Source organism: Anthonomus grandis, chromosome 13 (assembly GCF_022605725.1).
Source record: "Anthonomus grandis grandis chromosome 13, icAntGran1.3, whole genome shotgun sequence".
Lineage (NCBI taxonomy): Eukaryota > Metazoa > Arthropoda > Insecta > Coleoptera > Curculionidae > Anthonomus > Anthonomus grandis.
In genome coordinates, this window is record NC_065558.1 from 15,902,931 (window position 1) to 15,915,735 (window position 12,805).

Here is a 12,805-nt window from a genome sequence, read left to right on the forward strand (position 1 = left end):
AATTTTAAATATCTAATTAAGTTATGATTTTTCAGTATAAACATTTCTTCTTAAATTCAGTAAATTAACTGGATCAAACGGGTTAAACATAGAAAAGGTAAGTTCTATTGTACTGAATCCATTTATTTCTTAATTATTGAATTTAATTACTAGATTTAATTCTTCGAAATTCGTTTGAGGAATGTCAGAAATTTTATTGAAGCATGTAGTGATTTGCTTCTTGTCTTAGCTCATCGGCTGCTTGGAGTTTTAATTTAAAGTTTTGGACTTGTTCCAGGACAAACAAAACAACTTAACCAAAGGTTGCTTACCAACTTTTTGAGGCTATTAAAGTCAAAGGTCGATATGTCGATAAACCGCAATCAATTAATGCTTTGGACGCGAACATAATGCACTTCATAAATGGAATTTCAGCCTATATGATCGGAAGAGTCCTTGAAAATTGGACGCACCAAATGGACTCCCTCAAAGCCAATTGCAGACAACATTTGAAATAAATAATTTTTTTATTGTCATAAACCAAACTTCATACCCGTTAAATACAAATTTTGACTTTGAAATATTAAATTGGGTTGTATAGATTTTTTTTAAATTTCCTGTAGCTCTTTTAAATCACCTATTAATATAGTAGCCAATAATAAATACAATGTCCTGTATTCCATTAATAGAATAGAGTTTAAGTTCCCTAAATTTGTGCTGATCTCAAAGTAAATATCTAACATCTAAATAGATATCTAAAAATGCGAAATTATTATTATCTGGGTAGTAGTTAATGCCTTAAAACCATGTTAATTTAATGCAATAAAGTGGTCCTATTATGTATTATAGTTATTTTTTATTGACTAAAAGTAGCATCCTTAGTAAGTAGCGTATCTGGAGTTCGAAGGTTTAGGACCAAGAAATCAAAAAGTTATTGTCGATTATGTTATGTTTGTTCAAAGTACAATCACATTTATGTGCCCATCTACATATATTGTTCTGTTGCCATTGGTATATATGCAATTCTTCACAGTAAACAGTCTTGAAAAAGATGTAAATAAACGTCAAAACGTCTGCACCTTTTTAAAAAAGGAAGTTTTTGATTTCTTGGTCCTAAACCTGCAAACTCCATCTATGTCTCCATTATTTTTTATTATCAATGTACTGTCTTACCCATAAACTCCTTAGTATGGAATTAAATTGATTTAATCATCAAGTGTTTTTTAAACTACGACTTAAACATATTAACGAATTTTTCAAATATCATTTTCTTGACAAACTCAAAAATTTATTGTAAGTACACGTAAATAAATGTGTTTTGATAAAAGTATAAATTAGAAAACAATCTATTGAACTTAACAACACATTACTTGGTTAACTTAACCTTTACTATAATGTACCCTGTCAAGATTTGGTGGTTTACCCCTGGTTGCTTTATACTAAACAAAAAACTTGAGATTCTTACCTCATCAATAGACGTTGTAGGCCTCTTATTGGTAGGTGTGGTACCGGTAATAGTATTCCTTCTCTGTAAAATCGGTCTGGGCTTTACTGGGTACATCCTAAAATTACCCTCCAGTGGACTATCTGGAGGTTCACTATCGCTGCTACTCAATTCAGCTTCCACATTACTAATTTCCTCCTCAGATCTAATAACACATTATGTCAGAAAAAAAAATTAAACCAGAGCCTTACTTACTTAGTGACTGTAATTGGTGGTAAATTAATAATAGGCAACAGCCGAGGGGACTGCATATTATCATTCCATTTAGACCAATTCTCATTGCTTTTTTTCCTGCTGGGCAACCTGTAGGGTTTCATATAAATCTGTCCATAAACCTTCGAATGCCTTGGTCGTTTTTTTAATGTTAAAACAACCTCAGGGGAAACTTCTTGCAATAGAAGCATCACTTTTTTGGCCTGCCAACCCACTACGGTTTGGTAGTTTACTTGAACTATTTCATCACCTAAAATTAAGTGCTTTAGAAGAAAAACTTTTAAAAACAAATTAGGAGTACCTTCTTCGATCTTAGTACTACCATGAGCGGGAGTCCCAAATTTAATATCAACAATCTGGTGAATGGCATGATAATTGGGCATAAGATAGAAGCCCAAATCTTGTTCCTTCTTTTTCAATGTCGCTAGGTCTAGGGATGCGGGTTGGAGCACCATAGGATCACATATTTCCTTAAAAATGTTTAGAAATACTAATTTTTGTTTCCATAAAAATGTTCTTTAAAAAATGCAATTACAGTATTTTAGAGGTCGTTAAAATTTATAGACCATATAATCCTTAGAAAAACAGTTTTAAATTAGATCTGAATTTAATAGGTATTCAGTTTAAAGGTATTTTAAGGGTTATTTAATTTTCTTATTAACTTTCATAAATTTATTGTAATTGAAAATAGATACTGGGGAAACAAAGTCTAATTGAAATAAAAAGAAATATATTTATTTTTCACCTTCATAACCCAAGTTCATAAGCCGACTATAAATCTTCTAGATTTGGCAGTAACCTGGTAAAAACCATTTTACTAAGATTCAAATAATATACAAGGTATGTTAGTTACTTATGTAACAAATGTGAGACTTATTTTTGATATAAAATACAGAAAGAGTCATAGGGGTGATGCAGCTTTAAAAAAGTTAGCAACCCTACCAATATAAAGAATATTTAAAGCACCAAAAATGCAGTTTAAGTGTAAATTAGGTGCTTTTCTCTAATGATTTGGAATCTTGTTATAGTTTGATTATGTTTTTTTAATTAAAAAAAATAGCCTTATACAGAGATCTCTTTTTGGTAACAGTGATGTTTTTATTTTTTTTTTTGTTGGATACAGTATTGTGCATAAATATAGCAATAAGCGATGTTTTCAAAAAGATTATTTGCTCCTTTATTTATTCCATATTATTTCTTTACTTTTAAGTACACGCCTCTGTATTATTTATAAATATACCGAGATATCATAAGAATGCCAATGCAGAGTAAGGAACTTCATGTTTGTTTATTTAGACAATGTGCATAAATATAGCAACATTCTTGTTTCGCATTTATTTTATCAGTTAAATATCGATTTACCTGCTGTAAAGTTGTTATTTTTGAATCTCAGAATTAACTTAAAATGGGTTGCTCAAAAACAGTCTCTGGTGATGTAAGAAAAATTATTGTGGAGCATTATGAAAATGGTGTTAGGCAGAGTGACATTGCAAGAAGCTTACGGCTTCACAGGTCAATCATATCCAGAGTTTGCAAAAAATTTCGCCTTACTGGAACAGCTGCACCGGCGCCCATTCCTGGTAGACCCAGAAAAACAAATTTGAGGATGGATAGGCAGCTGCTACGAATTTCCAAAGAAAATCCTTTTTTATCTTCTTCCCAAATTTTGGCAAAATTAAAGGAGGGTGGAGGAGTAAACCTCAGTTCCAGCACCGTAAGGAGAAGATTACTTGATGCCAACTTACCTGCTCGTCGCCCCGCCAAAAAACCGTTACTCTCAAAGAAGAACGTCAAGGCTCGTTTTCACTTTGCTCAATCTCATGTCCACTGGTCTGTAGCTGATTGGAAGAAAGTCGTATTTAGTGATGAATCTAAATATAATTTATTCAGGACTGATGGAGTGATGTACGTCAGACGCCCCAGTGAACAAAGATTAAACAAAAAGTACATTTGCTCCACAGTTAAACATGAAGGGGGAAATATTCTTGTATGGGGATGTTTCTCAGCTCGTGGCATGGGACCCATAGTAAGAATAGTGGGCAAAATGGATCGTTTCATATACAAAGACATTCGGCAAACACATTTAGCGGCATATATGGATGAAGTCATGCCAGTAACAGGCATATTTCAGCATGACAACGATCCAAAACATGCTTCTCAATTTGTTAAGAGGTGGCTATCCGAAGAAAAAATAATAGTAATGGTCTGGCCATCTCAATCGCCAGACCTAAACCCTATAGAGAATTTATGACATTACATTGACACCAAAATCAGGCACCTAACATGCTCTAATACAAATATTCTCTTTGAAATAGTGGAAAAGGCTTGGAAAGAAGTGAACAATGACTATATTATGAAATTAATTGAGTCCAAGCCAAGACAATGTGCAGATGTTATAAAGGAGAAGGGGTACTACACGAAATATTGAAATGATTTTAATTTAGTTGGGTTATATTTTTATAACCATGACATGATTTTATAACCCAATAGGGAATGAAATAACAAAAATATGTTTTCAATTCAATATAAAAATTTTGAAAATATTGTTACTTATAATATTTGTGTTTTAAAATATTTCTATATTTTTCACCAATAATTAATTAAAATTAATTATTGGTGAAAAATAACGAAATATTCAGTAATTCAGCTCCATTTATGGAAGCTATGAAATATGTATAATATATGTACTGTAATAATTTTTTAACAATTAGAGTTAATCTATTTTCCTGGCATTTTACAGCAATATCGAGAGCACCAAACGCTAAATTCTTAATGATAGTTTTAATAAACCTTCATTAAAAAAATTCAATTACTAATTTCTTGCCTAAAATATGACACATGAAAATGTTTTTTTTAAACTATATGTGTACTCCGACTGGACCCTTGTCACTCTACCTTTTAAACAACAGAGTAGAAAAGGGTGAAAAAAGTAATTGCAAAGATCAGCATAGCATTTATTTTCACATATTTTAATAAGTAATTCAACATTAGTTTATCTGGATGGTAAATCATATCAGGTTGACATCTGAATTACTTTTATCTTTCTAACCACATTGAGGCAGCACAATGAGTGTTTCTGAGATCTCATACATAATAGGGCTGATATAAATATTTTCAAATATTATTACAAAGACAATAATACAATCAGTTAGTTAATGGTTCACCATGACTAATCTCCAAAACAAATATCATTTATACTTAATAAGTCTACCAAGATGACAACCTTGAACAAAGTAAGAACTTAATCTGTATAAAGGGCACATCATCAGATAAAGAAATCCTTTCTAATGGTGTACCTCAAGTATGAACCCAATCCAACATTTTTCCTCATTTATATCAATAACTTCATAAATCTTGATTTTTTAGAACAAATTGGAGGGTAATTGACATTAAGAAGGTCAAGACTCCCTGTCACCTTATTGACTTTTCTTTAATCTATCTAAAACTCAGACTGTGTCAACTCAAGTAAAAGACATGGACCTGGTTGCCTTTAAGCTTCCAAATATTTTAAAAACTAAACTCAGGCTTTTCTAGTAGAAAAGTTCTATATTTAGTATTCCATTTTAGGGTTTCTGAATGTAAAATATTTTAATAGAGTTTTTTGTCTTACGAAAAGGATCTATTACATCATTGTGCCTAGTACATCCACAAACTAATTGTAAACAACTTTTTTTGGATCTTGCTAATTGTTTTTTGATTTGAAACATTGTATATCTTATTCATGATCAGCTATTTAATTTCCCAAATAACAGGACTTATCAAACACACTAGGAACATGATTTATGTTTGCCTATACCCCATTTGAGTTTTATAAAGGACTATTATTTACACAGACCATAAAATGTATGATAAGGGTAAGTGGTTTCCTATTATATGACCACAATTTTTATGTCAATTTTAATTTTAAGTGAACCTGATCAATCTGTAGTCTATCACTTTTGTCTTACTTATCAGATTCTGTTAATAAGAATTATGTACTGTTATTTATTATAAGTTATTTATTATCTGCTATAAGTTATTAGCCTCTCATCTTACTGGAACTTTAAATTAAATTTTTAATATTCATTTAAGTAATGTGCCTCACAAAATAGCTACATTTACAATGCATGTACCAAATATTTAATACATGGGTCAAATGACGTCAGGACTATTTTTTCGGTGTAAATTACAGTGCACTAAAATTTGATACACGAATTTAAGGCTTCCCAAACAAGATAAAATTAATTTTTTTTCAATGTAAACACCTAGGACCTATTTTTAAGTATCAAAATGACAAGTTTGAGATTTTATTAGATGGTAGTTTACCAGGTCTTTATTTTTGTAGAGAAAAATAAAAAAGAAGAGGAAGAGAAGGACAAGTTTAAGCCTTAAAAAAATGTAGTTTATTTTTATTATTTTTAAACAACAATAACACTTTTACAGATTTACAGGTTATATCCTAAAATTTTTCATCTAAACTGATAAACTCCCTTAAAGTGACATTTTAATCCTGGAGATAATCCTGCACTAATTTAACTGGTTGTAATTTTGTAAACTGGGCTATACTAAATAAAAATAGTAATTTCAACACAATCATTTGATCTAATAGATCTGCGCATTGTAAATGTAGCTAATGAATTAAAAACCTAATTATAGTCTAAGAGAATGACGGAAGTAACCACTTATACTTGTAAAAAGAATTATTTATTACACTTAATCAAAAATTCTTATGTATAGTAGAAAGATGTCTATACACAAACATGCAATAATTAAAATTTTTGTGCATTAAATAAAGTGCATTTAATATCCATTAACAAGAAAAAATAAATATCAAGTGACTAATAGTACTGAGAAATATACATAGTTAACATGAAGGTCAAAATGAACATAAAATTTTAATTTTCACATCAAATTATATACCCACCCAAAATATTTCCTGTGCAATTTCCTGGAATAATTTTAAATTTTGAATAGTTGACAATAATATTGGTAAATTGGATTTTAACAAAGAATTGACAAAAGTAAACACTAATTTTTTCATAAAAAGGCTTACCTGAATAATATAATCAGCAATCTTAGCTAGTTTATCACAATTTTTCTTAATAGTTAAAACAGGGTTTTCTGAGAATATTCCTCTATGGGCAATATAGGCCATATCAAAACTAAGACTTAACAGTTCCTTTTTGTTTTCTATATAATCTTTTTCCTTGGTAAAAGGGGATCTATAATGAAACATTTAGTAGTGTATATAATGAAAAAATAAATGGAGCAAAGTACCTATCAAGCCATAACACTAAAGGCTTTATGGCAGCAATAATATTGTGAACATCAGACATAACTTGAGTCTTTAAAAAGTCACTTTTCTCATCTATTAATAGCAGTTCTTTATATAAAGAATTCGCTGCACAAGACAACTTAAGCGCTAACATTTGTAAGTTCTCTTTATCGAGCTCATAATGCTAAAAGTTAATGAAGTTAAAAAAAGTATAAATTAGGTTATTACTTATTTCATACAAAATTTCTCAAGTGTTCAACAGCTTCCAAGATGATCTCTTGGTGCCCCAATTTTTTCACACCCAAGTTGTCAAGATCATCTGCTCTGAAGTTTAATAACTGATGCCCAGTCACCCCATTATTAAGAAAGCAAGCCTGGTATTGAAATATTACATTATCCAAGCCTAAAAATGGGAGTTTTCGGAATAAAACTTAAAAAAACAGGAATTTAATTGCCCCCTACCTTTAAGCCAATACATGACTTGCTCTACAGACCAATCCTTTACGTTCACGTAAGCCATATCGGATATATTACGCAGAAATAATATAATTAGGCATTAGTAAGCATTGATCGACTTTTTCCTTAATTTTAATATGTCCTTTTATAATTAGAAAAACACAAAACTTCTCAAGAATTACAACAAAAACAGACGCAGACATCACAGACGTGTTATGACAAGAATTGTCAATGTCAAATTCAAATGCAATTTGACAAATGACAAGCGTTTTGTCGGGAGACAACCTTTAAGGGGGAATTGATTCACATAAGAATAGGCAGTAACCAGTGCTGCCCACGAGTAAAAAAAAAATGAATTCGTATAATCTACGAGTACGAGTCCTCAAATAATGTATTTGTAAGTATTTTACTCGTAAGTAACTTTACACACGCAGTCTACGGATACGGGTAGTACTCGTAAAAGTACGAGTAAAGAGTACGAATACTATTAAAAAACTGGAAAATGTAAAAAGATTTTGAAAAATAAACAAAATAAAAAAATATCTTTATTTGCCATAGTACAAACAGCTTTTTTTTACACAGCACATAGTTTTTTTAATAAACATTATAATTTAACAAAAATAAAACACACATTTTTTCTCTAAAAAAACTAAATAACGTTTATTTCTTAAATAACAAAAATATCACAACTTTTTGGGAAAGTTAGGAACTTGAAAACTAAACATAAATTCTTAAAATTAAACATTCGTAGAAAATAAGCACACTTTTGTATAATAGATTGCACAAACAAGTTATTCTTAAAACTAAACTAAACTTTTTAGTATCTTTATAAAAAAAAAAAATATCAAAACGCTTTTTGGCAATACAACTACCTAAAAAACTAAAAACCAAACATAAAATCTTAATTGAACATAAAATCCAAGCTTAACATAGTTCTTTAAAACGACGAGTTTTTCAAAATTGCCATCAGATAAAGCATGCCTCCTTGGACTATTAATTATTGTGGCAAACGCAAATAGTCTCTCAACGGGTGCGGAAGAGATAAGTGGAGTATTCAATTAAAATTTTTTTTTATTGTCGGGTAATCTTCAAGCACATTTAAATTTGTTCGCGAATCACTAATATACCTTAAATACTCTAATTCGGCTCGGTTTTTAATTAAATTTGCTTTTTTCGAAAAACTGGATTCAGTCTGAGGATAACTTGTCCCCGGAACGTTCTCATCAGCATCAGGTGCTTCAGAATGATCAAAATCAAAAAAATTATGTACAGACTCACAAGCAATCCTTTTAGAATTTTCACCTATATTTTTTTATTATCAATAAAATGTTTTGCTTGGATTACCACCATTTTTTCTATTGATGTTAAACTTGGAGACAAAGGGTATGTTTTACTAATAACATTATATCAGTGTAACTTAAATTGAGGGTGTAAAACCGAAGCTATTATAGCGCTATGTACTTGTTCACCTATTGTAAAAAAAAGTTTAAAGCTACTTTGCAATCCATCGAGGCATGCTTTAACTAACGGCGATGCGAATTTAAAATTGTTTTTTGATAGCTTGTCTAGTTTATTTTTTAGTGAAGCTTAACATGGTAGCAAAAGACCATAACACGCATTACTTTCACCTTGCAACACATCTAAAGCAGCTGCTAATGGTTCCATCACTTGACAATATTCTCCCAAATATTTCGTTCGTAAAAAGTTCGTTTTCAAAAAAAACAATTCTTTAAATTTAACCGTTTAAACAAATCAATCATTTTGTTTTTGCCGTTTACAATTTTTTTAATGGATATTATACCATTTATAGCTTTATTGCAGTCAGTAGTGCAAATTAAACTAATAGTGTGACTTGCACAGCGTAAATGATGGGGTAGTCTATGTTGTTGATAACTTTACCGTCATCTCCAATGATTTCAAATGTTATTTCCTCAGCCTCTTGATCATCAAAGTTCTCTTTATCGGACCCACTTCCACTACCTTCATTAATTTCGGTAATATCAAAAAAACTATCAGTAATAAGCATACCAGGTAGTGTAACTCCAGATTCTTTAAAAGACTTAACAAAATTTGACCCGTTATCGGTGACAGTTGCAACGATTTTATTTGTGTCTAATCCGTATCTCATATGTATATCTTCTAAAATACTAGCGATTCGATCGTATGAATGAGTACCTTTAAATCTCTGACAGGCCAGGGTCACTGATTGACGGCTAAAGTCTTCATTTATCCAATGGCAGGTAACCTCAATAAAACTTCTTTTTTCTCCTGATCATATGTCAGCCGTTGTACAAACATATTGAATATTCAATAATTCGGATTTTAATTTTGCTTGCCTTTCTTTGAATAGTTCTGAGATACGTCGAGTCAAAGTGTTTCTGCTAACCAATTCAAGATTAAATCCATCAAATAACTGTCTAAAACTTGGATTTTCTACTATTGATAATGGACTCATGGTGTTAATTACAAATCTAATCAGTCTATTTTCGAATTCTGTTTGATTTATTGTTTTTGGCCCTTGTTGTCTTGCAAAATATTTTTGCAAAGTAGTTTACTGCTCAGCTGCAGAACTAGTTATTGCATTTTTTAATTTATTTTCCTTTTTAGCAGTTTCTTTTTTTTTCATTTTTATATTTAATATACTCTGTATAGCCATTCTGATGAGTTGTTCTTAAGTGTTTGACGAAGTTGGTTGTGGTTATTACGGAACCCTTTATTTCTTTAATTTTCAGTTGGCAACTTTTACAAATCGTCAGAATATGGTTAAAATCTATAATTTGTTTGACCTAGAGAATATTTTTTACTTACAATCATAAAGCTCAAAAATAAAAGTAGTTCTTACCTCAAAAAATTTCCCGTCCAGAATGGCATTTTTTGCAATTCTTTTTCGGATGTTTTGCAGATTCTCATCATCGTCACCATCGGAGATATTGGGAGTTTCAGTAATATTCTCAGCCTCAGCTATATTTTCACAATTATTACGCTTGCGTTTTTTTGTTGAAGTACTAGGTGTTACGCGTGTTACAGTTACAACACTCTCACTATCAGAGCTACTGTAGTCGGCACTACTTCCACTTTCCATTTTTGTACTTAAACCTAATCTAATATAATACCTAAAAAGGTAAGTACCTTTTATTTAAATTGTTTTCAAAACATAAAAACAAAAACAACCAACCTTCTTCGTTACAAGTGCAGTGCTAAATAGGTATGATACGAATTTTATGATAATAGCTAGCCACAACACAATATCCTATGCTACCAGGTACAAAGCCAATATTATGTACTGTATGTAAGTATACATAATATTCCAAAAAAAAAACGAAAAAATTGAACCGATAAAAACAGAATCATAAAAAGCGCAATTAAAGACTGAATCCATCTCCAGAATTGCCACCGTACCCTCTACTCAAATAAATAAATAACAGAGACAACCAACAACAGACACAAGTTGACAGACAGACACAGAGACAAGTTGGTTGTCTCTGTAAATAACTCGGCACGGCCGCTAAAAAGTCAATGCGCACCGCCACTATAGCGGCAAATTTCTTTGACGGGCGCCGCGCGATATTCGGCGGTAAACATAAATGAAATACTCGTATAAAATACTTGTATTCTACGAGTAGAATTTTACGAATACATTTAAATTTACTTAAAAGTACGAGTACGAGTATTTTTAAATAAAAATACTTGTAAGTAAAAGTCACGAGTAGTATTTTTTATCCGTAACCCAAATACGAGTAAAAGTATTCGAGTACTTGGGCAGCACTGCTGGCAGTAACCAATCAGACATGATTGTAGTACGACATCAATAACTGTAAATAATAATAAATGTTTTAATAGGGGAAATTACTTCTAGGTAATATGTTGGAGGTGTTGGCACCTACTAATATACGCCGTACATAAAGTGATTTTTCCCTGTATTTAGTTTCACTGAGAGGAAAAAAGGCAGTCAATTTATTTACTTTTTGGTGGGACACGATGTCCTCTAAGCAATAAAAATTTTAATTAAACTCTTATTTTGGTAGAAATTATGTTTTTAAATTTCTATCAAATCACTAATATCAATAAATTAACCCAAACACCCAATTTTTTGAAAAGATGTTGGGCGAAAATTTTTAGTTAGTACCTCTTGCATTAAAACAATAACAAATAGATATATTTTAATGAACAGAATCTCTAATATCCCTGTATCGTGTATATTGTCTGATAGTACCTTTGCAATCAACTTTTTTATGATTTCTTACAACTTTACATCATGCATCAAACAATCCTTTTGTTACACTCAGCATCAATCATTTATCAATAAATGAAAAATGTTAAGATAGCACCAATTTGTTAATTCAAAACACTATAAAAAAAAAGATAGATTATAGATAGAATATATTATTATATCGTATTATATTATCATAGCTCAGCTAATTTCATTGTGTCACAATTGTGATTCAAAACAGTTTATTACGGAGTCTACTCGTATGACTGTCAACATTTTTTTAATTATAGATCTTATATTTACATGTCGTCTGTTCAATTCCAGCTTACGAATGTGCAAAACTGGCGTTTTTACCTAAATGTACCATTTAATTCATGTCATCCTTTTGTACACTATGCCATAGTCGCGAAGGTGACTGAACACTTAGGGGTGGAAACAATTAGGGTGGGGAAACTGAGTCCTTTTCCACCAAAATCAATTTAATTATTTCACCGCATCAACATACACATCGCCAATATGCCACTTTCGTATTTATGATATTATAGTTTTTGCTAAAATATTCAAAAATTTTAGCAGTGCATAATTTGATTTAGGCTAATGTAATTTTTTAAGATAACACAAAACCATTAATCTATTGTTAATATTTGTATTTTCTAGCAGAACTTAGACATAAACAATTATGAACTTAAGATGGGTCTACGTGCCTTTTAAAACAGTATAAAACTACAATATTTTCTTAAAAGTATATCATAGAAACTAATGATGTAAAAGGACCTACTGGACTTCCTGATTATTTGTTCTAGTTCTGATGAAGCTATAAGAAACAGAACATTTTCTCTCTCATGTTCTAAGGTGTTTTCTCTCTCTCTCTCTCTCTCTCTCTCTCCTCTCTCTCATGTTCTAAGGTGGAGGGTTACCATCAGAAGCCAAGAGCATTGGAAAAACTAATGGGGCACTCTGGCTTGAATGACGTTGCGAGTAAATTGTAGGTCTTATACCCAGAACTTTAAATCTAGCCCATCTGTATGCGATAACGTAGGCTGCAGTGTCATCCTCTTTTCAACGGCCTTAAGCTACACCGCGACCTATCAGGCGTTTCACAGATCCCAATCTAGTAAGGAAGACCACTTTCTCGTTTTCAGCATAGCCTAGTGACCAGGCACCCAAAGAAGCTGCATCAGTGCCTCCA

General features: G+C 31.2%; 1 protein-coding gene across 1 annotated transcript in view; it reads right to left on the reverse strand.

Moving 5' to 3' along the window:
- The window catches only part of LOC126744085 (uncharacterized), a 48,293-nt gene extending 40,669 nt beyond the window's left edge, over positions 1-7,624 (reverse strand). The window contains exons 1-7 of the mRNA XM_050451430.1: positions 7,413-7,624; positions 7,190-7,353; positions 6,953-7,134; positions 6,729-6,897; positions 1,998-2,166; positions 1,679-1,946; positions 1,445-1,628 (exon numbers count right to left, since the gene is read on the reverse strand). Coding sequence (XP_050307387.1) covers positions 1,445-1,628; positions 1,679-1,946; positions 1,998-2,166; positions 6,729-6,897; positions 6,953-7,134; positions 7,190-7,353; positions 7,413-7,470 — 1,194 coding nt within the window. The 5' untranslated portion in view covers positions 7,471-7,624. The remainder of the gene's footprint in view (positions 1-1,444; positions 1,629-1,678; positions 1,947-1,997; positions 2,167-6,728; positions 6,898-6,952; positions 7,135-7,189; positions 7,354-7,412) is intronic.
- Between the last annotated feature and the right edge of the window lie 5,181 nt (positions 7,625-12,805).